The sequence below is a fragment of the Lepus europaeus genome, chromosome 7 (genome assembly GCF_033115175.1).
Source record: "Lepus europaeus isolate LE1 chromosome 7, mLepTim1.pri, whole genome shotgun sequence".
NCBI classification, from domain to species: domain Eukaryota; kingdom Metazoa; phylum Chordata; class Mammalia; order Lagomorpha; family Leporidae; genus Lepus; species Lepus europaeus.
The window spans coordinates 2031676-2055691 of NC_084833.1; the positions used below are offsets into that span (position 1 = coordinate 2031676).

At 66.8% G+C, this 24016-nt stretch overlaps 1 protein-coding gene across 1 annotated transcript in view; it reads right to left on the reverse strand.

The window, feature by feature from the left end:
- Positions 1-23099, reverse strand: part of MUC5B (mucin 5B, oligomeric mucus/gel-forming) — a 31291-nt gene extending 8192 nt beyond the window's left edge. The window contains exons 1-31 of the mRNA XM_062198511.1: positions 23030-23099; positions 21338-21394; positions 20953-21024; positions 20528-20789; positions 20315-20429; positions 20120-20210; positions 19865-19971; positions 18884-19085; positions 18486-18611; positions 18097-18214; positions 17875-18013; positions 17610-17720; positions 17408-17477; positions 17061-17198; positions 16685-16849; positions 16481-16575; positions 15668-15794; positions 15227-15482; positions 14810-14865; positions 14607-14707; positions 14323-14474; positions 13924-14062; positions 13731-13844; positions 12794-12973; positions 12138-12377; positions 10728-10884; positions 10318-10446; positions 10032-10176; positions 9906-9949; positions 9628-9825; positions 43-9270 (exon numbers count right to left, since the gene is read on the reverse strand). Of these exons, the coding sequence (XP_062054495.1) occupies positions 43-9270; positions 9628-9825; positions 9906-9949; positions 10032-10176; positions 10318-10446; positions 10728-10884; positions 12138-12377; positions 12794-12973; positions 13731-13844; positions 13924-14062; positions 14323-14474; positions 14607-14707; positions 14810-14865; positions 15227-15482; positions 15668-15794; positions 16481-16575; positions 16685-16849; positions 17061-17198; positions 17408-17477; positions 17610-17720; positions 17875-18013; positions 18097-18214; positions 18486-18611; positions 18884-19085; positions 19865-19971; positions 20120-20210; positions 20315-20429; positions 20528-20789; positions 20953-21024; positions 21338-21394; positions 23030-23099 (13204 nt within the window). The remainder of the gene's footprint in view (positions 1-42; positions 9271-9627; positions 9826-9905; positions 9950-10031; positions 10177-10317; positions 10447-10727; positions 10885-12137; positions 12378-12793; positions 12974-13730; positions 13845-13923; positions 14063-14322; positions 14475-14606; positions 14708-14809; positions 14866-15226; positions 15483-15667; positions 15795-16480; positions 16576-16684; positions 16850-17060; positions 17199-17407; positions 17478-17609; positions 17721-17874; positions 18014-18096; positions 18215-18485; positions 18612-18883; positions 19086-19864; positions 19972-20119; positions 20211-20314; positions 20430-20527; positions 20790-20952; positions 21025-21337; positions 21395-23029) is intronic.
- Positions 23100-24016: the final 917 nt, after the last annotated feature.

The window sequence follows — 24016 nt, forward strand, 5'->3', positions numbered from 1 at the left end:
AGGCACTCATGGCAGACAGACCACACAGCCTGGCCCACTTACCTGGTGAGAATGGATGTCCATGCACCCAGCACAGGCAGGGGACTGGCGAGTGGGGTGAGCTGGGTGAGGTGGAGGGCCTGACGCTGGAGGGGCCCTCAGTAGACATGGGGGACACACTGAAGGTCAGCTGGCTGCTGGGAGAGGTTGCAGGAGTGCTGGCCCTAGTGGTCAGGGCTGGGGATGTGTAGGTGGTCTCCGGGATGGAAGAAGTGGACACTGTGGATCCAGTGGGCTCAGATGAAGTGGCCGTGGTAGACAGTGCTGAAGATGTGGGCACAGTGAACACAGTGGAAGAGGGAGGCACTGTGGGTCCTGTGGCTGTAGTTGAAGTGGCCGTGCTGGATAGTGCTGAGGATGTGGAGACAATGACCACTGAGGAAGAGGGAGACACTGTGGATTCCGTGGGTGTAGATGAAGTGGCCATGGTGGTCAGTGCTGAAGACGTGGGTACAGTGGCCACAGTGGAAGAGGGAGGCAGTGTGGATCCTGTGGCTATAGATGAAGTGGCTGTGGTGGTCAGCGTTGAAGACGTGGGTACAGTGACCAGAGTGGAAGAGGGAGGCACTGTGGATCCTGTGGGTATAGATGAGGTGGCCATGGTGGACAGTGCTGAGGATTTGGGAATGGTGACCACAGTTGTAGCAGGGGGCACTGTGGACCCAGTGGCTGTAGATGAAGTTTCTGTGGTGGTCAATGCTGAAGACGTGGGGACAGTGACCAGAGTGGAAGTGGGAGGCACTGTGGATCCTGTGGCTATAGATGAAGTGGCCGTGGTGGTCAGCGCTGAAGATGTGGGTACAGTGACCACAGTGGAAGAGGGAGGCATTGTAGATCCTGTGGCTGTAGATGAAGTGGCCGTGGTGGTCAGTGCTGAAGACGTGGGTACAGTGGCCACAGTGGAAGAGGGAGGCAGTGTGGATCCTGTGGGTATAGATGAAGTTGCTGTGGTGGTCAGCTCTGGAGACGTGGGTACAGTGATCACAGTGGATGAGGGAGGCACTGTGGATCCTGTGGGTATAGCTGAGATGGCCGTGGTGGTCAACGCTGAAGAGGTGGGGACAGTGACCATTGTGGAAGAGAGAGGCACTGTGGATCCTGTGGCTGTAGATGAAGTGGCCATGGTGGTCAGCGCTGAAGACGTGGGTACAGTGGCCACAGTGGAAGAGGGAGGCACTGTGGATCCTGTGGGTATAGATGAAGTGGCTGTGGTGGTCAGCGCTGAAGACGTGGGTACAGTGGCCACAGTGGAAGAGAGAGGCACTGTGGATCCTGTGGCTGTAGATGAAGTGGCCATGGTGGTCAGCGCTGAAGACGTGTGTTCAGTGACCACAGTGGAAGAGGGAGGCACTGTGGATCCTGTGGGTATAGATGAAGTGGCCGTGGTGGTCAGTGCTGAAGACGTAGGTACAGTGACCACAATGGAAGAGGGAAGCACTGTGGATCCTGTGGGTACAGATGAAGTTGTCGTGGTGGTCAGCGCTGAAGACGTGGGTACGGTGGCCACAGTGGAAGAGGGAGGCAGTGTGGATCCTGTGGCTATAGATGAAGTGGCCGTGGTGGTCAGCGCTGAAGACGTGGGTACAGTGACCACAGTGGAAGAGGGAGGCATTGTAGATCCTGTGGCTGTAGATGAAGTGGCCGTGGTGGTCAGTGCTGAAGACGTGGGTACAGTGGCTACAGTGGAAGAGGGAGGCAGTGTGGAGCCTGTGGCTGTAGATGAAGTGGTCGTGGTGGTCAACGCTGAAGATGTGTGTTCAGTGACCATTGTGGAAGAGGGAGGCACTGTGGACCCAGTGGCTGTAGATGAAGTGGCCGTGGTGGTCAGTGCTGAAGACGTGGGTACAGTGACCACAGTGGAAGAGGGAGGAACAGTTGATCCTGGGGCTGTTGATGAAGTGGCCGTGGTGGTCAACGCTGAAGACGTGGGTACAGTGGCCACAGTGGAAGAGAGAGGCACTGTGGATCCTGTGGCTGTAGATGAAGTGGCCGTGGTGGTTAATGCTGAAGAGGTGGGGACAGTGACCACAGTGGAAGAGGGAGGCACTGTGGATCCTGTGGGTATAGATGAAGTGGCCGTGGTGGTCAGTGCTGAAGACGTGGGTACAGTGGCCACAGTGGAAGAGGGAGGCAGTGTGGATCCTGTGGGTACAGATGAAGTGGCCGTGGTGGTCAGTGCTGAAGACGTGGGTACAGTGGCCACAGTGGAAGAGGGAGGCAGTGTGGATCCTGTGGCTATAGATGAAGTGGCCGTGGTGGTCAGCGCTGAAGACGTGGGTACAGTGACCACAGTGGAAGAGGGAGGCATTGTAGATCCTGTGGCTGTAGATGAAGTGGCCGTGGTGGTCAGTGCTGAAGACGTGGGTACAGTGGCCACAGTGGAAGAGGGAGGCAGTGTGGATCCTGTGGCTGTAGATGAAGTGGCCGTGGTGGTCAACGCTGAAGATGTGTGTTCAGTGACCATTGTGGAAGAGGGAGGCACTGTGGACCCAGTGGCTGTAGATGAAGTGGCCGTGGTGGTCAGTGCTGAAGACGTGGGTACAGTGACCACAGTGGAAGAGGGAGGAACAGTTGATCCTGGGGCTGTTGATGAAGTGGCTGTGGTGGTCAACGCTGAAGACGTGGGTACAGTGGCCACAGTGGAAGAGAGAGGCACTGTGGATCCTGTGGCTGTAGATGAAGTGGCCGTGGTGGTCAACCCTGAAGACGTGTGTTCAGTGACCACAGTGGAAGAGGGAGGCACTGTGGATCCTGTGGGTATAGATGAAGTGGCCGTGGTGGTCAGTGCTGAAGACGTGGGTACAGTGGCCACAGTGGAAGAGGGAGGCAGTGTGGATCCTGTGGCTATAGATGAAGTGGCCGTGGTGGTCAGCGCTGAAGACGTGGGTACAGTGACCACAGTGGAAGAGGGAGGCATTGTAGATCCTGTGGCTGTAGATGAAGTGGCCGTGGTGGTCAGTGCTGAAGACGTGGGTTCAGTGGCCACAGTGGAAGAGGGAGGCACTGTGGATCCCGTGGCTGTAGCTGAGGTGGCCATGGTGGTCGGCGCTGAGGATTTGGGGATGGTGACCTTAGTGGTAGCAGGGGGCCCTGTGGACCCAGTGGCTGTAGATGAAGTTGCTGTGGTGTTCATTGCTGAAGACGTGGGGACAGTGACCACAGTGGAAGAGGGGGACAGTGTAGATCCCGTGGGTATAGTTGAAGTGGCTGTGGTGGTCAGCGCTGAAGATGTGGGTTCAGTGACCACAGTGGAAGAGGGAGGCACTGTGGATCCTGTGGGTATAGATGAAGTGGCCATCGTGGTCAACGCTGAGGACTGTGGGAGAGTCACTAGAGTGGAGGTATGGGGCACTGTGGATCCCGTGGTCTCAGGTGACGTGGTGGTGGTCAGCACTGATGGGGTGACTGTTACCACGGTGTGGGATGTGGTTACTGTGGATCTTGTGGCTACAGATGAAGTATTCTTGGTGGTCAGTGCTGATGATGTAGGCCTAGTCAACAGAGTGGAGGAGGGTGGCACTGTGGATCTGGTGGCTGTAGATGAGGTGGCCTTGGTGGTCAGCACCGGGGAGCTCTGAGCAGTCCCTGTGCTGGAGGAGGAGTGTGTGATGGAGCTGATCATGCTGGTGGTCAGCGCTGGAGTGGTGTGTGGAGATTCTAGTGTGGTAGGAATGCTGGACGTTACCAGGTGTGCGGTAGCTGGGGCTGAGCTGGCTGTTGTGGTCTGTGCAGTGGGCGTCGCCGTGGTGGCGTTCGTGTTGCTGGTGCGCGTGGGCCCTGAGTGCGTGGTTGCCGTGGTGGTTGTGGTGGCCAGACTATTGGGGCAGTGGCTGTAGTCGTCACAGCAGAGCACGCGCACATTGTAGTTGAAGCACATGTTGAACCTGCCCTTCTGGTCTTCATTCCTGCAGATGAGCCCGGCCTCCAGGCTGCAGCTGAGCACCTGCCCGATCTGGTCGATGCTGACCTCGGGGTAGTTCTCCGCCCGGCACTCAATCTTCTCTGGCACTGGGCACATCTTGCCCCCGGCAGCCCTGATGTTCTCGTAGGTCTCCATGTCCCCACCCACAACGCCTGAAACTGGGTAGTCCGCGTCAAACCACTCCGTCCACTGGCAGCGGGGCTGGCAGCTGGTGGTGGCTGCTGCCGTGCTGCCTTGTGTTGTCTGTGTCCATGTGCTGGTCTTCACGTGCAGTGTGGACGGCAGGCGTGTGTGTGTTGTCTGTGCCACACTGGTAGTGGCCATTGTGGCCGTGGTGCCTGTGCTGGCCGTGGGGCCTGTGGTGGCTGTGCTGGCCGTGGTGGCTGTGCTGGCCGTGGTGGCTATGCTGGCTGTGGTGCCTGTGCTGGCCGTGGGACCTGCGGTAGCTGTGGGGGCCATGGTGCCTGTGCTGACCGTGGGACCTGTGGTAGCTGTGGTAGCTGTGGGGGCCGTGGTGGCTGTGCTGGCCATGGTGGCTGTGCTGATCATGGTGACCGTGGTGGCTGTGGTGGCTGTGGGGCCTGTGGTAGCTGTGGGGCCTGTGGTGGCTATGGGGCCTGTGGTAGCTGTGGGGGCCGTGGTGGCTATGGGGCCTGTGGTAGCTGTGGGGCCTGTGGTGGCTATGGGGCCTGTGGTAGCTGTGGGGGCCGTGGTGGCTGTGGGGCCTGTGGTAGCTGTGGGGGCCGTGGTGGCTGTGCTGGCCGTGGTGGCTGTGCTGATCATGGTGACCGTGGTGGCAGTGGGACCTGTGGTGGATGTGGTGGCTGTAGTGGCCATGCTAGCTGTGGTGGCTGTGCTGGACATGGGGGCTGTGGTGACCGTGGGGGCTGAGGTGGCCGTGGTGGCTGTGCTGGCCGTGGTGGCTGTGCTGGCAGTGGTGGCCGTGGGGACTGAGGTGGCCATGGTGGCTGTGCTGGCTGTGGTGGCTGTGGGTGCTGTGGTGGCTGTGCTGGCTGTGGGGGCTGTGGGGGCTGTGCTGGACATGGGGCCTGTGCTGGCCGTGGTGGCCGTGGGGCCTGTGCTGGCCGTGGTGGCCGTGGGGCCTGTGCTGGCCGTGGGGCCTGTGCTGGCTATGGTGGTTGTGGTGGCCGTGGGGCCTGTGCTGGCTGTGGTGGCCGTGGGTGCTGTGGTGGCTGTGGTGGCCGTGCTGGTAGTGCTGGCCGAGGTGGCCGTCGTGACTGTGCTGGCTGTGGTGGCTGTGGTGGCCGTGGTGGCCGTGGGTGCTGAGGTGGCCGTGGTGGCTGTGCTGGCCATGGTGGCTGTGCTGGCTGTGGTGGCCGTGGGTGCTGTGGTGGCTGTGCTGGCTGTGCTGGCCATGGGTGCTGTGGTGGCCGTGGTGACTGTGCTGGCTATGGTGGCTGTGGTGGCCGTGGGGCCTGTGGTAGCTGTGGTAGCTGTGGGTGCTGTGGTGGCCGTGCTGGTAGTGCTGGCCGTGGGGGCCGAGGTGGCCATGGTGGCTGTGCTGACTGTGGTGGCTGTGGTGACCGTAGTGGCTGTGGTGGCCATGGTGGCTGTGGTGATCGTAGTGGCTTTGGTGGCCATGGTGGCTGTGGGTGCTGTGGTGGCCGTGGTGGCTGTGCTGGTAGTGCTGGCCGTGGGGGCCGAGGTGGCCATGGTGGCTGTGCTGGCCATGGTGGCTCTAGTGGCCGTGCTGGCTGTGGGGCCTGTGCTGACTGTGGTAGCTGTGGGGCCTGTGGTAGCTGTGGTGGCTGTGGGTGCTGTGGTGGCCGTGGTGGCTGTGCTGGTAGTGCTGGCCGTGGGGGCCGAGGTGGCCATGGTGGCTGTGGTGGCAGTGGTGGCTGTGGTGGCCGTGGTGGCTGTGCTGGCTGTGGTAGCTGTGGTGGCCGTGGTGGCTGTGCTGGCTGTGGGGGCCGTGGTGGCTGTGCTGGCTGTGCTGACCGTGGGACCTGTGGTAGCTGTGGGGGCCGTGGGGGCTGTGGGGGCTGTGGTAGCTGTGTGGGCCGTGGTGGCTGTGCTGGTCATGGTGGCTGTGGTGGCGGTGGGGGCTGTGCTGGCCGTGGTGGCTGTGGTGACTGTGGTAGCTGTGCTGGCAGTGGTGGCTGTGGTGGCTGTGCTGGCCATGGGGCCTGTGCTGACTGTGGTGGCTGTGGGTGCTGTGGTGGCCGTGGTAGCTGTGCTGGCAGTGGTGGCTGTGGTGGCTGTGGTGGCTGTGCTGGTAGTGCTGGCCGTGGGGGCCGAGGTGGCCATGGTGGCTGTGCTGGCAGTGGTGGCTGTGGTGGCCGTGGGGGCTGTGGTGGCAGTGGTGGCTGTGCTGGCCGTGGTCGCTGTGGTGGCAGTGGTGGCTGTGCTGGCCGTGGGGGCCGTGCTGGCCGTGGGGGCCGAGGTGGCCGTGGTGGGCCGAGCCCCGCAGTGGCTGACCCCGCAGCACAGCACGCGGATCCTGTAGTTGTAGCACACGCGGAACAGCCCCTCCTGCTCCTGGTTGCGACACACCAGGCCGACACGCACATCGCAGTGCACGCGCTGGCCCAGCTGCTCCAGGGGCTGCTGGGGGTAGTTCTCAGCCTCACACTCTATGTCCTGCGGCTGCTCACACACGTCTAGCCCCGCAGCCCGGATGTTCTCGTAGGTCTCCACGTCCCCTCCCACGTCCTCAGACTTGGGGTAGTCCACGTCCAGCCACCCCGTCCACTGGCAGCGGGGTTGGCAGCGGGTTACGCCTTTGCTGGTGGAGGCTTCTGTCGTGCTGCCCAGTGCTGTTTGTGTCTCCACGTGGGAGGTGGGTGGTGGGCGTGTGCGTGTCGTCTGCGTCAGGCTCATGGTCTGAGTCTCTTTGGGCTCGGTGCTGGCTCCACTTGTCCGTGTTCCTGTCGCTGGGACAGTTGGGGAAGTCGGCATGGTTGTGTAGGCTGGTGTGGGTGGCTGCTGGCTGCTCTGAGTGCTGGATCCCAGGGTGGTCCCGGAGAAGGTTGTGCGGGTCAGAAAGCTTGATGTGGGCCCTCCTGGTGTGCTGGTTTCTGTGGAGCCTGGAGGAATTGTGGGGCTTCCCGTGGTGGCCGTGACAAGGGTTTTCGTGTGGCCAGAGGAAGTTGGTCCTTCCGAGATGTAGGGTGTGGTTGTGGTGACGGCTGAGGGAGCCCAGGTGCTTCCTGGGCTGCTCACTGGCTTAGGCCTTAGGGACGGAGTTTGGGTGGCCAGGGAGGTCATGGGGACTGTGCTGGCTGTGAGGGCTGTGGTGGCCGTGGTAGCTGTGCTGGCAGTGGTGGCCATGGTGGCCGTGGTGGCTGTGGGGCCTGTGCTGGCTGTGGGGGCTGTGGTTCCCGTGGTTGTCGTGCTGGCTGTCTGGCCTGTGGTGGCTGTGGTGGCTGTGGGGCCTGTGCTGGCTGTGAGGGCTGTGGTGGCCATGGTGGCCGTGGTGGCTGTGGGGCCTGTGCTGGCTGTGGTAGCTGTGGTTCCCGTGGTTGTCGTGCTGGCTGTCTGGCCTGTGGTGGCTGTGCTGGCTGAGGTGGCTGTGCTGACTGTGGGACCTGTGGTAGCTGTGGGGGCCGTGGGGGCCGTGGTGGCTGTGCTGGCTGTGGTAGCTGTGGGGGCCGTGCTGGCTGTGCTGACCGTGGGACCTGTGGTAGTGGTGGTAGCTGTGGGACCTGTGGTGGCTGTGGGGGCCGTGGTGGCTGTACTGGCTGTGCTGACCATGGGACCTGTGGTAGCTGTGGGGGCCGTGGTGGCTGTGGTGGCTGTGGGTGCTGTGGTGGCCGTGGTGGCTGTGCTGGTAGTGCTGGCCGTGGGGGCCGAGGTGGCCATGGTGGCTGTGCTGGCAGTGGTGGCTGTGGTGGCTGTGGTGGCTGTGCTGGCTGTGGTAGCTGTGGGGGCCGTGCTGGCTGTGCTGACCATGGGACCTGTGGTAGTGGTGGTAGCTGTGGGACCTGTGGTGGCTGTGGGGGCTGTGGTGGCTGTACTGGCTGTGCTGACCGTGGGACCTGTGGTAGCTGTGGGGGCCGTGGGGGCTGTGGAGGCTGTGGTAGCTGTGTGGGCCATGGTGGCTGTGCTGGTCATGGTGGCTGTGGTGGCCGTGGGGGCTGTGCTGGCCGTGGTGGCTGTGGTGGCCGTGGGGGCTGTGCTGGCCGTGGTGGCTATGGTGACTGTGGTAGCTGTGGTGACCGTGGTGACCGTAGTGGCTGTGCTGGCCATGGGGCCTGTGCTGACTGTGGTGGCTGTGGGTGCTGTGGTGGCCGTGGTAGCTGTGCTGGCAGTGGTGGCTGTGGTGGCCGTGGTGGCTGTGCTGGTAGTGCTGGCCGTGGGGGCCGAGGTGGCCATGGTGGCTGTGGTGGCCGTGGTGGCTGTGGTGGCCGTGGGGGCTGTGGTGGCAGTGGTGGCTGTGCTGGCCGTGGTCGCTGTGGTGGCAGTGGTGGCTGTGCTGGCCGTGGGGGCCGTGCTGGCCGTGGGGGCCGAGGTGGCCGTGGTGGGCCGAGCCCCGCAGTGGCTGACCCCGCAGCACAGCACGCGGATCCTGTAGTTGTAGCACATGCGGAACAGCCCCTCCTGCTCCTGGTTGCGACACACCAGGCCGACACGCACATCGCAGTGCACGCGCTGGCCCAGCTGCTCCAGGGGCTGCTGGGGGTAGTTCTCGGCCTCACACTCTATGTCCTGCGGCTGCTCACACATGTCTAGCCCCGCAGCCCGGATGTTCTCGTAGGTCTCCACGTCCCCTCCCACGTCCTCAGACTTGGGGTAGTCCACGTCCAGCCACCCCGTCCACTGGCAGCGGGGCCGACAGGTGCTCACAGCGTGCGTGACCCCCGTGGTGTGCAAAGTGGACGTGGTCTGGGAGCTTGTCGCCGGCGGGGTGGTCTCCACTGCTGAGGTCTGGGTGGGCGTGGACAGGGACCCAGGGGATGCCGTCTCTGGGGTTGAGGGGCTCAGGGTGGGCGGAGGCTGGGTTGTGCCATTGGAGGAGGGGCCGCAGGGGAGGTGGTCGCAGCACAGCACGCGCAGCTCGTAGTTGTGGCACAGCGGGGGGCTCTGCTCACTGTTGAAGCAGGTCAGCCCCCGGGCCAGGTCGCAGTCCACCCTCTGGCCCAGCTGCTCCAGGGGGGTGCTGGGCAGTTGCTGTGCACGGCACTCGATGTCAGCCGGGGCCCAGCACACCTGGTACCCTCTCTGTCTCAGGTTTGCAAACGTCTCAAAGTCACCCCCTCCCAGCCCAGGCTCTGGACGGCCTCCATCATACCAGCTGGACCAGTGGCAGACCTGGCGGACGCACACGGTGGACGCCGTGGGGACGGAGCCTGTGGGAGCGTGGAAGGGTCCTTCAGCCCCCACTGGGCCTCTCCAGGCCCCCAGGAGGCTGGGGACAGACCACCCCTTCCCTGGGGGATGGAGCTTGTTCCTCTGTGGGTTCAGGGGACCCTCCAGGGCCTGCCCTGGGACTCAGGGTTGCTGCTGGCGGAGCCTGGTTTTGGGAACGCCAGCTGAGAGGGGCCCACGCTAAGGGGCAGGATGGAGCCTGGGAAAGTTTTAGGGGGCCATGGACCCCCCAGGCGGAGCGGGGTGGACCAGGGTGTGGTCCGTGTCTGGGCCACCTGTGTTCTCTGTCTGGATCCTCCCTCATCCCAGGTAGAGCCCGTGGCGGGTGGGGGGCTTACTTGTTGTGGAGGGAGGGGCGGGGGTGGTGGTGAAGGTGAAGGGTGCTGTGGTTGAGACCCCAGGACAGCCCACTGCCCGCCGTGATATGGTGCCGTTGTCCCCGCAGACGGCGATCAGACAGGCGCCAAGCCCGTCCGTCGTGTTGTAGATGATGTCCCCGTAGCGGTAGGTCCTGCCCTCGTAGCTGCACGCGCAGGCTGGGGGCAGGCAGACGCCGGCTCACTCAGGGCCTCCCAGCCCCCAGCCCCACCCCAAGTCCACCCACCACCCTTCTCACCTGCGAGGCTGTGCACGCACTGCAGGCCGCCAGCGGTGCAGTTACTGGGGGAGGAGAGGAGAGCTGGGCACTTGGAAGGTGGCCCCCTGCCCACCCTGCCCCCCTCAGCCCCCACCGCCTACTCACCAGCTCTGGCAGTTCTCCACCGTGGGGACCCTCTCACCAATGTCATAGTAGTGTACGTCCTGGTCATAGCAGCCACACTGGGCCACGCACTTCATCTGGTCCTCGCTGAAGAAGGGCTCGCTGGGCGGGCACTTAGGGTAGCAGCCTGGGGCAGGCATGGGCACCCGCTGGGGCCTCAGCCCTCTCAGGGCAGGTGGCCGGGGCTGCCCCGGGCACCGACCTCCCCTCCTCCACCAGTAGCGAAGGCCCATGAGAGCCCTCGCCACGCCCCAGGGCAGCCCCTCACCTTCCAGGCCAGGCAGGTCCACCAGGCATTGGCCTGTGGGGTTCCGGCAGGTCCTCAGGCAGGGAGCCCCGCATGGCTCATAGTGCCACTCACACTGGCCTTGGGAGTTGTAGTAGTCACAGAACAGGGCTAGGGGACAGAGAGCACAGCTGAGCGGGCACCTGCCGCCACCCCCTGGTGTCCCCAGGGTCTTCCCCTGCCACAAGGAGCCATCTTGCCTCTCAGTGGCTTGTCCATTTTGCAGAGACTGGACGTGGACACGTGTGTGTGAGCACACCCACACACATGCTGGCTGTCTGCGTGTACTCACACAGCGGTCCCCAGGACTCAGGATATCACAGCAGTCCCACCCACCCTCCCGCCACCCTGCTGGCTCCGCCCTTCAGCACCACGGACAGCGCCCCACTCACGGCACACGTCCGGGCTCCTCCAGGACACGCACACGCCCACCTCGTGGCAGGCCTGGGCGTAGGCGGCCACGGCCGTGCAGAAGCACTCGCAGTCGCCGCCCGAGTCACAGGCGCAGGCGTCCTGCACGCAGGCCTCGTAGTACTTGGTGGAGTCGACCTGGGGCAGAGTGGCCAAGGTGTGGCTCAGCAAGATCCCGGGGGACAGCGCTGAGTGAGTCCTCAGGGCCATTTGCTTGCCAGACCCCGACACCAGCCATCTGAGCTGCTGACCCTGGGGCTGGGAGAAACCTGAGCATCCCAAACAGGATCTGCTGCCGGCACTGCCTTTCCGCCCCACCTGTGTTCCTGCCTATCTGGGCACTTGCCTAGCTCTGTGCTTGCCACACGCCCCTGTGCAGCTCCTCCAGCCATGCTGGCCTCTGTCCCACCTTGGCCTCCACGTCTGCATGGTGCCCTGGAAGCAGCCCCTGGGCCCTCTGCACTGAGTGCTTCTCTGACCATCCTGGGCTGCACCACCTCGCCCGCTGACGTCCCTGGAAAGTGAGCTCCGTGGGCAGGCCTGACCCAGTGCTCTGTGTTGAGTCCAGCAGCCAGAGTGTGCGGGTCCTTGGAGTGCCCAGTGCATGTGCTCTGAGCCGCGCAGGACAGCAGTGTCTCACTGAGCCAGACCCTGTGGCCGACCCCGTCCCGACCACGAGAGCCACCTGTGTGGGGGCCTCGGGGAGGGCTCCCAGGTGGAGACCCAGAGTGGACCCACGTTCTCACTTCTGCCACCATCGGAAGCTGAGTGAAACCTGGGAAGACCCTAAGGACCTGCCCGGTGCCCCCAGCAAGGTTGCCGGGAGGGCGCCCACCCCCGGCCCGGCAGGACGAGCTACCAAGAGCGGCTGGGGCTCCCGGCACAAGCAAAGGCACCCTGGCTGCCACTGCTTCGTCAGGAGCTGCCCTGCCCGGCCACTGCTGACCAGAGGCCCTGATCGAGAAAAGAGCCCCGCCCCCCAGTATGCCCCCAAATCTTTGTTAAAATAGCAGGAGCCTGCTTAGGGCTGGTCTCTCCCCAGCTGGGCTGCAGGAGCGCCTGCTTCTGACCTGTTGGTGCTGGGGACTGGGCAGGCCTATGGCCCCCAGGGATGGGCAGCCCCTCCTGAGAGCCATGGCTAAGGCTGTGCCCCAGGGCCCCGCCAGAAAACCCAGAGACAGCTGCATGTTGGGGACAAGGAGTTCAGGTGCTGGCTGGCCTGGTGGGAGACCCTGCTCAGGCCTTGGAGGCCTAGAACCAGGTGCATAGCTACAGGCTATGGTCAGGGCTGTCCCCGGGGGCCTGCCATGTGCCCAGGCCTGGCCAGCCCCAGCTCCCACCGAGGAGAGAGGGGCAGCCCCGGTCTCTGCCAGCCCCAGCCCCAGCCCCACCTGGGAGCGGCAGGCAGCGAAGGTGGCGCTGTGGATGATGCTGCACTGCTTCTGGGCCCAGGACTTGCGGTAGGGGTTGGCAGTGCAGGAGTCCCTGGGTGCCGGCGCGTCCGGGCAGGACGGCGAGAACTTCCAGCTGTTCCCGAACTCCAGCGCGTCGCCCACCACTGACTGGCTCCGCGTGGTGAAGTCGTTCATGGCGTTGTCGTCGAAGTTCCCGCACAGGCCACAGACCCTGCCCTGCGAAGCGCGGAGACTGATGGGCCCTGGGGCCTGGGGCCGCGGGGAGGCCACAGGAGGGACCATGGGGAATACCATGGGGAGGCCACAGGAGGGACCACAGCGGAGAGGCCACAGGAGGGGCAAGGGAGGCCACAGGAGGGGCCACGGCAGGAGGCCACTGTCTGAGGAACAGGCAGTGCCCCTGTGAGCTTGCAGGGGACAAAGTATGAAGTGGGTCCTGGGGTGTACAGCGGGATAGGAGGGGGCCTGCCAGGTCATAGAACGCCCTCACCCATCTGTGAGGCTGGGAGCGGAGCCTGGTGCCCCGACACCCTTTAGGAAGCTGCCATGCGCATGGCCTCACTCAACCTGCGTTTTTCCAGTGGAGGCCAGGCCCCCAGCAGCCAGGTCCAGGAGCAGGAGCCCATCCCCACCTTATAATCCTGGTGCAGCCAGATGAACACGCTGGTCTTCCGGTCCCAGGCCACCACCAGCCCGCGGCGGGTCTCGATGACCAGGAAGAGGCCCATGTGACGGACCCTGTAGGGCGGGTCCCTGGCCAATGCCCTCTCCACCACCTTGAATGTCCCCTCCTGCAGGAGCAGCTCATGGCCCTGCAGGGGCACACACGAGGGGCAGCTGCAGGCGCCGGGGCTGGAAGTCGACCCCGTGGGCCCTCAGAGGGGCCCGGGAGCGCCCCTCCTGGAAGGGGCCACAGGCACCCAGGGACTCGTGGGCGAGAGGCTGGCCTTAGGGCTGGGCCAGGCTCACAAGACTCCCAGTGAAACGGCAGAGGCTGAGCAGAAAGAGGCACGCCAGAGCTGCTGGCCGAGGGGCTGGGGAGCCTGCACCACGGTGCTCCCACACTCAGACCCCTGCTGCCACCCTCAGGGGGACGGCCCCTAGCCGGCAGCTCTGCTCTCTGAGCCCCCGATCACTGGAAGTGGGTGGCGAGGAGAATGGCACCCCACAGAAAAGATCCATGAGCCTTCTAACCCCGACCCCGGAGCCTGGGGTCTTCCTGGGAACAGGGTCTTTGCCAGTGGGGTCAGGTGAGGGGTCTTGAGTGGGTGGACCCTGAATCCAAGGACTGGCTCCCCGTGGGAGACAGACCCACCGAGGGGCAGCCCCCTGAAGACGGAGCCCCAGTCCAAGCATGCCTGGAGCCAGCAGGCACTGGGAGAGGCAAGGAGGGCTCTGCAGGGGGCCGGGCCCTGCCGGCAGTGGACTCAGACCGGCGTCTGGGACGGCGAGGGAGCAGGCGTCTGTCCCGAGAATCCCGGGCAGTGGCCGCCCGCTGTGGCAGCCACAGGAGGAGACGAGGGAGCCCAGGGTCGGGGTGAGGCTGCCTCGCGGACTTTCTCCACGCACCTCCACGAAGAGCTTGATGGCCTTGGAGCAGGCGGTCCCCGTCGTCCCACAGGGGACGTTCTCGGTGACGACGCGGAAGGTGCCGTCCGTGCTGACGTTGCCCCCACAGTAGTCCTGGGACACGAAGAGGCGGGCGCTGGTCAGGGCGCCCGAGCCTGCCGGCCCTCAGCGGAGGCAGGGGGAGGGCACGCACCTGGGCTAGGGTGTACTCGCAGGTGCCTTCGAAGCTGTAGCGCTCGCCGTCGAAGGTGATGAAGTGGCCGTCCCCGTAGGACACGCACGTGCCCAGGCAGGGCCTCTGGCTGCACTCCCACCTGCGGTTCCTGCAGGTGCTGTGGGGGCGGGTGGGGCCTGCTCACAGGGGGATCTCTCCTCCAAGGCCCCTTGCCCCAGGCCCGTGCCGGTGCACACCCCCGAGACCACCCCGTGTGGAGGGGCCGGACACCTGGCGCCCCCGTGCTGCTGGGAGCAGCGAGCCGCCCAGGCACCTTCCAGGATGGGGCACCTGGGGTCGCCCCGGTGGGTCTTGTGCTGCTCCCTGAGGCCGACCCAGCCTGCCTGCCCCTAGGGCTGAGGGCCCCCCTGGACCCACCAGGTGTTACAGCCCACGCGGATGGTCTCGCCGGGCTTGTAGGCGGCCTCGTTGTGCAGACAGGGGCAGTCCTCCTCGGCCACGCAGCCACCGCGTCCATCCGACACCAGTCCCAGAGGACACACACAGCCGGACACGCAGTGCGTGCTGAACTGTGGGCATGGGCAGCCTGGTCAGGGACTCCCACCCAGCGACGCCAGGATGGAGCAGACCCCTGGCCCGGGGGGAGCACCCTTGGCTGCGTCCCCCTCCCCGCACAGGGCGCCGTGCCCGGGGAGACTCACGCAGTCCACGTCCAGTGTGTGGCAGCTCCTGAGGCACTCGGCCCCCTGCGTGCCGGCCGAGGAATTGGCACAGTCCAGGTACACCATGGGAGCCACGCAGCCTGGGGAGGCAGCGCACGTGGGAGGGGCCCAGGTGAGGGCCCCGAGGCTGCCGGCCCCTCCTGTCCCTGGCACAGCCGTGGGGGGGGGGGCGGGGGTCTTACCCACGCTGTTCTGCAACAGGGTCCCCAGGCAGCTCAGCTCCCCACTGGCGCACGAGCTGTGAGAGACGGATCAGCAGAGGTGGGCTGCTGCCCCGCCCAAGACCTCGCCTCTGGGCCCCCCTGCCCCTGCCAAGCCCTGGGCCTCCCAGCCTTGTGCACTGGCCGCTGCAATGGCCCTGAGTCCTGGGAAGGCTTGGGGCCGGGGGGGCGAGAGGCCGCTGGGCGCAGGGGCAGGGGCTCACCCCTCCTGGCCCACAGGAGGCCCCGAGCTCAACACTCACCCCTGCTTCTCAGTGGGTCCTAGGGCCCTTGGAGCAGTCTCACGGCCGGGTGACGGGGTGCCCGCTCCCCAGCCTGCCCACCCCAGCCTGGCCCCCCTGTGTCCAGCACCCGCCCGCAGCGTGGGCCCGTCCGTACCACACGGCACCATTGTCATGCACCACCTCTCCGGCAGCCATCACGAGGCCGTGGAAGTAGCAGGGGCACTCCTGGGCAGGCACACAAGCACCCGCGTCGTCCAGGAAGGTGCCCTCGGGGCAGGTGCAGCCGTCCACGGGCACGAAGCTGACGCCGCAGGTGAGGTCGGGCTCGCTCAGGGCGCGGCAGGTGGGCTGGCAGGTGTCTACCACATACGCATAGCTCTGGGACTTGGGGCAGCTGCTCATGTACTTGGCTGTGGTGAGTGGGACAGGACGCGGGTCAGCCCTTACCCACCCGGGCCTCGGTGTTCCCAGCTGAGACGGGACGGCAGGCACCAGACAAGGAAGCGCACGCCTGCTCCAACCCCCCAGCGGAGCCTGAGGCTGCAGCGGGGGCCACCCCAGCCCGGGGAGGGTGTGCGGCTCGCGGCACACTCACTGCAGACGCCGTCCCGCCAGCCGCGGAGCAGCACGCCCTTGGCAGCGCAGGCGTGCACGTAGGAGGCCAGGGCCGCGCACAGGCAGTCCTCAGTCTTCTCACAGTTGCAGGTGTCGAACAGGCAGTTCTGGGGGGCGGGGCGTGCGGCCATCAGGGAGCCCAGCCCACCGAGGGCCTGAGGCCCTGCCCCCAACCCCAGGGAGGAGCCACTCAAAGGCTTTGTGTTAGGGGTGGAGCCAGAGGCCCTGGGGCAGGCTGGGTGGGGGCGGCTGGAAGGCCAGGTCCAGGGGAGCGTCCCCCCAGCTTGCCTGTGAGGTGGGCTCTGGCTGGGCTGCTGTGGGGGCCACGGGTGATGGGCATGGGGTGGGACTGGGGAGGGGCCCGAGGCGGTGGGAGGGCTGGGAGGAGGGGCCTGACTTTGCCACCTGGAGATATGCACTCCTGGGGCTGTCTAGGGGCTCTGAGCCAAGCGCCATGCTGGGTCCTGACTCTCTTGCCTGAGAGGGACCCACGTGGAAACGTGGCCTTTGTGCGACTAGGCTGGGGGGTGGGGCTTACAGGACCCCAGCGGCCGTGTGCAGGTGGCGGCTGAGATTGGAGCAATACAGCCACAAACCAAGGGCTGCCGGCCACCGCCACGGGTCAGGAGCAGCCAGGAGCGGCCAGGAGGGACCAGGTGTGCCCTGGGCCTCGTCGGCCACAAGTCCACGGCTTGTACGGCATCTCCAGGAAGCCCCCAACCCAGAGCCTACCGGGGGTCTCCCTGAGCTCTGTCCTCCTTCCCCACGCCCCCCGGCTGTGTCCGTCTCTCACCGAGTGGAAGGGCGCGGGGTTGACCGTGGAGTGGCAGGACGCAAAGGCACCGGCGGGGTCGATCAGCCGCGAGCACCAGTGCTGGGCATAGTTCTCTGTGGGTAGAGGACCGAGCCGGGGGGAGGGTCAGCTCGAAGGCAGGGCTCCCACCGCGTGCCTGTGCTCCTCCAGAGCCCACCCCAGGGGTCCCCAAGGCCGCAGTACCGTTCTCCACGCTGAGCGAGCAGGGGTCCTCGATGCTGTTCTTGGCATCTGGGCAGGTGGCCTGGGTCCTCCAGGTGTTGGCAAAGGCGGCACCCGTGCCCTCCACCACGCCGCTGAGGGCCGCGAAGTCATCAGCCTGGTTCTGGTTGAAGTTCCCGCAGAGGCCTGGGGGCCGGGATGCATCACGGACCCTCAGCCCAGCCCCCACTCCAGGCACTGCCGTGCACAGCCAGCCAGAGACCTCCCCAGGGTCTGCCTCCCAACCAGTTTGGACAGGCCCTGACGGGGGCGGAGCCAGAGCAGGTACGGCCTGTTCTGGGAGGGCCCCCCAGCCCCCACCTGCAGCCCCGGCCCCCAAGCCCCGAGCGGGCCTCACCACACATCTGGCCGCGGTGGGCGGGGTCCAGCCGGAGGAACAGCTGCATGAGGGGCACGAGCTGCACCTGCAGCTGCAGCCCCAGGCCCGTGTGCACCACGATGAAGAAGGAGGAGGGCCTGAACATGGTGATGTTGGCTGCGGAGGAAGGCAGCGTCACCCAGCCAGGCCACCCCGCGGAGCGTGGCCGGAGCCCCCAGCCCACGGCCAGCCGCACTGACCCCTCCTGAGAGGGCGGGGCCGGGCCCACAGGCACCAGCTCCCCACATCGGCCTGGCATCGCAGGTGAGGAGCCTAGAACCGGCCAGGCTCGGCGCTGGGCCCGCCCGCGGTGGGCAGCCACACACCTGCGGACACGGGCAGCTGGGTGTAGATGGAGTTCACGAACACTCCCCCGCCAGCCTGGATCCGGATGGTCTGGGGAGAGGGGCACAGGTCAGCGCCTCGCCGCGTGGCTGAGGGAGCTGCTGACCCAGGGCCACTGGCTGCCCGCTCCCCGCCCCCACCCGGAGGCTCCCAGTACAGGGCCCAGGCCCGGGTGGCACTCACCGTATCGCCACCGTGCAGGCTGACTGTCACCGTCTTCAGGCAGGTCTCGCTGTCCGTCAGACCACACTTGCGCAGCTCGGCCAGCACGGTGAAGGAGCTGTCAGCACATGGCTGCCGGAAGGGGGGCGGGGCTCGTGAAGTGGGGGCCCCCGGGCTTCCCTTTCAGCCCCTCCGTGGGGTCGTGGTGGGGGATGGGCCCCTTCCCCAGGGACATAGGAGAGTGGAGGGTCCCTGGGAGGCCCGCAGACCCTGCCCGCAGGTGCACCTTGGACAGGACGTAGCTGCAGTCGCCGTACACGTCGTACAGCTTCTCGTCGTAGGTGGAGATGTGCGAGCCCCCCCTCACGGAGCAGGTGCCCGGGCACGGCAAATCCTGACACTGCCACAGGCCCCCGGAGCAGGTGCTGGGGGTGGGGGAGGCGGTGAGCCGGCGGGGCGTGGGCGAGGGGCGCCCGCCCTGCCCTGGGCAGAGGCTGTGGGGACCCACCAGGAGCGGCAGCTGGTTGTGAATGAGTCCCCGGGGGCGTAGGTGCGGCCGCCGTGGGCGCAGGGGCACTGCTCCAGGCGCAGGCAGCCGGAGTGCGTGATGTCATCCAGAACGGTACCTGGGGGCGGGGGAGGGGGCCATGGAGGCAGAGCGGGGTCCCCTGCCCAGGGTGTGCAGCCCCTGCTGCCTGCCTCTGGGAAGCCCCCAGGGCGCCGCCCTGCCCTGGCCCCACCTGCTTTGTGCAAACACCGAGCTCCTGGGGGCCACTGACTCCTCCACCCCCATCCACCCTAGCCCCTGAGTGAGGACGGGTCTGCTCTGGGCCCCCTGGCCCAGGCCGGGATTGCCCGTCACAGGTGACCCCGGAGGCAGCGGTGGAGGGGACCTGCCTGCGGGGCAGAAGCAGCCGTCCGTGCAGTGGTCCTCGCAGAGCTGCGCGTGCTGGGGGTTGGAGCAGGTGTCGGTGCAGGGCGAGCCGCACTCCTGGGGCTGCGTGTTGAGGGGGCACGTCCGGGCTGCAACCAGGGAGGCAGAGCTTGCCCCGGGGCCCCACGCCTGCTGTCTCCTGGCTGCCCCCAGGAGATCCCACTCCTGCCTGAGGTTCTGGGGTGACCGGATGTTCTCTTTGGGCCTGGCAGGACCCCTGAGTGCCTCCAGGCCCTGAGCCTCCCCCTCGGTCTCCCCATAGCCCCCTCTCTCGCTGTGGTCCCCAGTTGGCTCCCCCCACCCCTTTCCTTGGAGGATCCCGTGCGACCACCAGCCCAGATCCTAGAGGTGGGGCGCTCACGGCAGAGGTCGGGGAGCCTCCAGTTCTGTGGCTGGCCCCCGGCGTGGGCGCACTGGCGCGAGTACTCGGCGAAGGTGGCACACGGGCAGGTGGGGCAGCGGCACAGGTCCTGGGCACAGGCGGTCACGTACACGTCGGCGTCCACCAGGGTGTTGCACTCAGCGAAGGCGGGGCCCAGCAGGGTGCGGCGGCAGATGTCCCCCTGGGGAGCACAGCGAGGCTGGGCACCCTGCACCTGCTCAGTCCGTCTCAGGGTTCTCCCATCCCTCACCCACCCGGCCGCCACCCGCTGTTCTGTGAGACCACTGTGAACTTGCCCAGGGTTCTGCTTGGCGCTGGGGAAGTGACCTTCGGCCCGGGACTCCCTCCCTCCCTGCTCTGGAGCTCCAGGGCTCACTGGCCCCTGCTGTAGGCCCCGCCTCCGGGAGGCAGCTTGGAGTGGGGGGCGGACTCCAAGCCGCTTGCTGGGGAATGGTCTCCCTCCCCAGACCCCCGCCAGCTGGCTGTGGGCAGCCCCTGCCCCGGTCCTGCTGGGGTCTCCTTCACGTCTGGGTTGACGGCTCAGGGGTTCTGCTGGCCTCCGGGGTCCTGGAGCTTCGGTGTCATTTCCAAGGGGGGCCCTCCCGGTTCACAAGAGGAGCATCTTGCTCTGGGCTCCCTGAGCGTCCCCCCGGCCCGCCCCGGGGCCCAGCCTGCGCAGGTGGGTGGGGCACGCATTTGCTCCACAGCCGGGCAGGGGAGCAGGAGGCACACACGGGCTACACACTTGCAGGCCCACCAGTGGCCCTGTTCCCACTCCCGTCCTGCCCGCTGGTGGGAGCCAGCCTTGTCTGCCTCCCTCCCCTGCACCCGGGCGCCACCTTCCAGTACAGGTCCTCAGCCGGACCAGGGCCGGGCCATTGTCCTCAAACCTCAGCACCAGCTGCCCACGGCCCTGCCACTGTCCCCAGCTGCCCGTGCCCTGCGGAGGAAAAGGCTCACCTCGTCTGTGCAGCTGGGGGCTGGCGAGGGCAGGGGGTCCTCGCACTGCTCGGTGGGACCGTCCAGCTTCTGCAGGTTCCCGAACTGCAGAGGGTTCAGCCTGGCACCTGGCCGACAGAGAGAGCGCTCCGCATGGCCGCCCCAGGGCATCCCTTGGCCCGTGCCAAGACCCCGGCATCGCCTCCCAGCCTCCCGGGGGCCGCCTGGCCCTCGGCTGGGGATGCTCAGCCATGGTCCCCAACAGGCAGCGCTCACTGTGGGCGTAGAACTCGCTGGCAGCCGGGAGCCCGTTGAAGTCCCCGCAGAGGCCACAGGTCTGGTTTGCGTACTTGGGGTCCAGCTCCAGCTGGGGGCAGGGTGGCATCAGCGCCTCTGCCCCCTGTCCCCCGGGCCCGCCCAGCCCTCCTGTGGGGGGCCCTGAAGCTGGGGCGGGGGCCAGGGGGTCCTCACCAGGACGCTGTCCTCCTCATTCCACAGGAGGGTCAGGACCGGCCGGAGGCTGACCTTGACGTAGTGGCTGCTGCGCTCCACCAGGAGGCCGGCTCGGCTGAGGGGCAGGTCCACCCTGTGCGTGCGGGAACGGGGGCTGTGCCTGGGCAGGGCCCTCCCCTCCCTGCCCCCAGGGACCCCAGCCCCACCCGAGGACGGCCGGGCCCAGCTCACCGCTGTCCGTCCATGAGGACGGAGGCGTTGGTGAGCTCCAGTAGCAGCCCCTGGGCCCTGAGGACCACGCGGGTGACCGTGGGCTGGGCGCCCGCCAGGCCGCGGCGCAGCTGCACGTTGAAGTCCTCGTAGGCGCCGCCGCAGTGCGCCGAGAACACGTAGTTGCAGAGGCCCGGGAAGCGGAAGACGGCGCCGTCGAAGGTCTTGTAGTGGAAGTCGCCCCAGGTGCTGCACACCCGGCCGTTGTGCGCCAGGGTCCGGGCTGCAGGGAGTGGATGATGGGCCCCTGCCCAGCTGCCTGGGCCCCACCCCCAGCCGCCTGCGGCAGAAGCCTGGGGCCAGCCGGCTGCCCAGGCTGAGCCGGCTTCACCCCCAGACCTGGCAAACACCCATGCCCCGGCCAGCAGCGGGAGGCGTCCACTTACAGCTCATGTGGGGGTAGCTGGTGATGGGCGGGATGAAGGTCACGGGCCGGGTCGTGGGGGGTGTGGGGTAGGCTGCAGGGCGAGGGCCGGGTTACCCAGGAGCTCCCCTGCCCCAGTGCCCTCCTTGCCGCCCACCCGGGGACAGCAGGGACCCAGGGGCCGAGCCATCCCTCCCTGCACCCTCCCTGTCTGCCGGGGTGGCTCTGCGGGTGCCCCGTGTGCACAGGTGTGTGTGCCTGAGCCCCTCTGCTCTGCTCCTGGGTCTCTGCTGGCGACTCCGAGACCCCTCCCTGGCACCTGTGCAGCCGCAGGGGACGGCGGCTGCCCCTCCCCACTCAGCCTGGGCAGGAGACCCCTCCCTGACCCCGCAGCTGGGTCTGCATACCACCATCCTCCGTGGGCTCTTGGCTCCCTGGGCTCGGCTCCTCGCCGCCCTGAGTCTCTGTGGGTGAAGAGAAGGAAGTGGCCACAGCGGCTGTGTCCATGCCACGGGATTGTCCCCACGCCCACCGCCCAGGCCCGAGGCCTCGTCTCCTCCCAGGCCCTCCCCTGCCCCAGCAGGACCAGAGCCGGGCCCCGCTGTTTCCGGAAGGGAGCCCCGTGCTGGCACCCGGTGAGACCTGCTGCAGCCAGCAGTCCTGCCCTCCTCTCCCGCAGGTCCTGGGGGCTGCTGCTGGCTCCCGCGAGGGAACTGGAATCAGGAAGAGGCGTTGGCCTGGGGACCTCGGCCGCGGCCACAGGGGGTGGGATGGGGCCCGTCCCTCACGTCCTTCAGGGCAGGACAAAGGCGACCTTTGTTGGGGCCGCGGTCAGCGGCTCCCGCGCGTGACTTAGCAGGAACCCGAGACCAGAACCAGCCCAGAACAGAACCCCGAGGGGTGTGCTGGTGGTGCGGGGGTGGCCGTTCAGACACCTGCCCCGGCCACTGCCTCCAGGCCACGCCTCCTCCGCCAGCCTGACCAAGGCCAAGCTCAGGACGGGCCTGCAAGGGGCAGCTTCAACCTTCAGCTCCGGGCTCCTGGACCCTGCCTCCATTAGCCCAACCCACGCCTCACGGGACCCAGGAGGTTGGGCGGGGCGGGCCTCAGTGGCTCCGGCTGGGGCTCCAAGAGGGGCCGTCCCAAGTCGCCCACTTCCTGCTCTCAGGCTCCAGGTGGGGCTGGGCATCCGCAGTGGGCAGTGGGCGGTCAGAACCGTGGCCGCCGGCCTGCACCTGCCAGCGGTCAGAGCCACAGTCTTTCCTCTCCAGGACTCCCTCTGTCACCTGACCCCTGCTGCAGCCTCTCCCTGGGTGTCCTGCCCCAGCCGACGGACCAGAGGACGCCGATCATCGGTCACCCTCCTCCCCAGGCCGGGCTTCCACACGCACCCCCAACCCCCAAGAAATGGGCAGTGGGCTGTGGGAGGCCACGCCTCCTCGCATTTGGAGAGAGCTCGCTGGAGCCCCCACATGCCCAGGCCCCCCAGCTGGAGCAGGAGCGGGGAGCGGGGCCCTGCCCGGTGTGGCTGAGGCCTTGGCAGGCGCCGGGCAGGAGCCCTGGGGCCCTGTCTTTCTGTGTTGACTATGAGTATTAGCACTGCGGCGCGCCCCGGCAGTCAGCAACAGACAGGAGAAGGGACAGCCGGGCGACAGGTGCCATGAGTACCCCAGCTGGCCGCGTGGCCCTGGGCAGCTCATCCATCTGCTGCTCCCTTTCCAGCCCCACTACCTGGAGGTGGTGCCCACCTGCGGGCCGTGAGCCATGGATGGCAGCGCCAGGCCTGCGTAGGGGCCGTGTGGGGGCTGAACCCCAGTGAGTGCCCCTCACCCCACACCTGCTCCTATCCCATCCCAACTCTCGGGACCCAACTCCTGCTCCAACAACACCACCCAAGCCGGCCTCTGGGTTCTGACATCATAGTGGTCTGCGTGGGGGCTTCGGCCGAGAGCCTGGGGGCCCCGTGGGGTCAACGCTTTGGGGACACTGGGGACGGTGTCCGGGGACAGCGCAGGGGGGAGTCTGTCCCCGGAGAAGCCCCTGGCCCAGCACTGCACTGTGGATTGTCGTCGAGAGGGTCAGAGGGCCTTTGGCCTTACCTGCTGGCCACAGCAGCAGCGCAGCAGCGAGGGCCCACGCCAGTGCCCGGCTCCCGCTCTTGGTGCCCATCCTGGGTGCTGGCACAGCGGGCAGGCGCTGGCTCCCCGGGGGGCCAGGGCTTATGTAGCAGGAACCTTGGCCCTGCGCCCGGCTCCTGGGCCACGCGGGGCACGGTCCATCCCTTTCTAGCGGCCAGTGTTTGCTCTTGGGGAGGGGCCGGGGCAGGACCGCGTCAGGGAAGGAAGGACCGAGGCTCTGGCCCCCGACACAAAGGACGTCCCCCACCCGCCCCACGCAGCTTCTGAGAATTGGCCGGGCTGCCCCCGCCCAGCAGGGCCCAGCTCTGCCCAGGAGCCTGGCCTGGGATTCAAGGTGGGAGACCACCGGCCTCCACGGCCCTGGGGAGCCACCCGGAAGTGCCCCTGACCAGTCCGCAGGGAGCGGGCAAGGGGCTGTGTGGCCACACCTGCTGTTCAAAGGCCATGGATGCCTGGGAAGTGGGAATGACCCCAGGTGTGTGATCTGGCCATGGGCCTGGGGGGGGGGGCAGGAGGAAAATCCACACCCAGAGCCCCTAGCCGAGCTGACCAGAGGCCCTCACAGATGCCGGGAGGCTCAGGCTCGAGGGGAAACGGAGGCTGTGACTTTTCGCCCCTCCCCCACTGCCAGCTCAGCTCCACGGTGGACACTGCACACGGTACTGCCCACTCTGCTGACTCGGGAGCCCCTGGGCTGCTGGTTTTCCAGCCCCGGGCACCCGCGCCAGGGGGACCCCCGAGTCCCCAGCCCCCAACTGGTTGGTGCTGCTGGACTTTGGGGGGCTGCAGGGGACTCTGCCGTTCGGCAGCGAAGCCTCCACGAAGGACCAGGGCTTCCGTCCCCTGCTTGGAGCGCGCTCCTGATGTCGAGTCGCTGCCCGAGACCCACAGGTGTGAGAAAGCTCCCGGGGACCAGACAGGGAGCGAGAGTGGTCTCCAGAGCCTGGG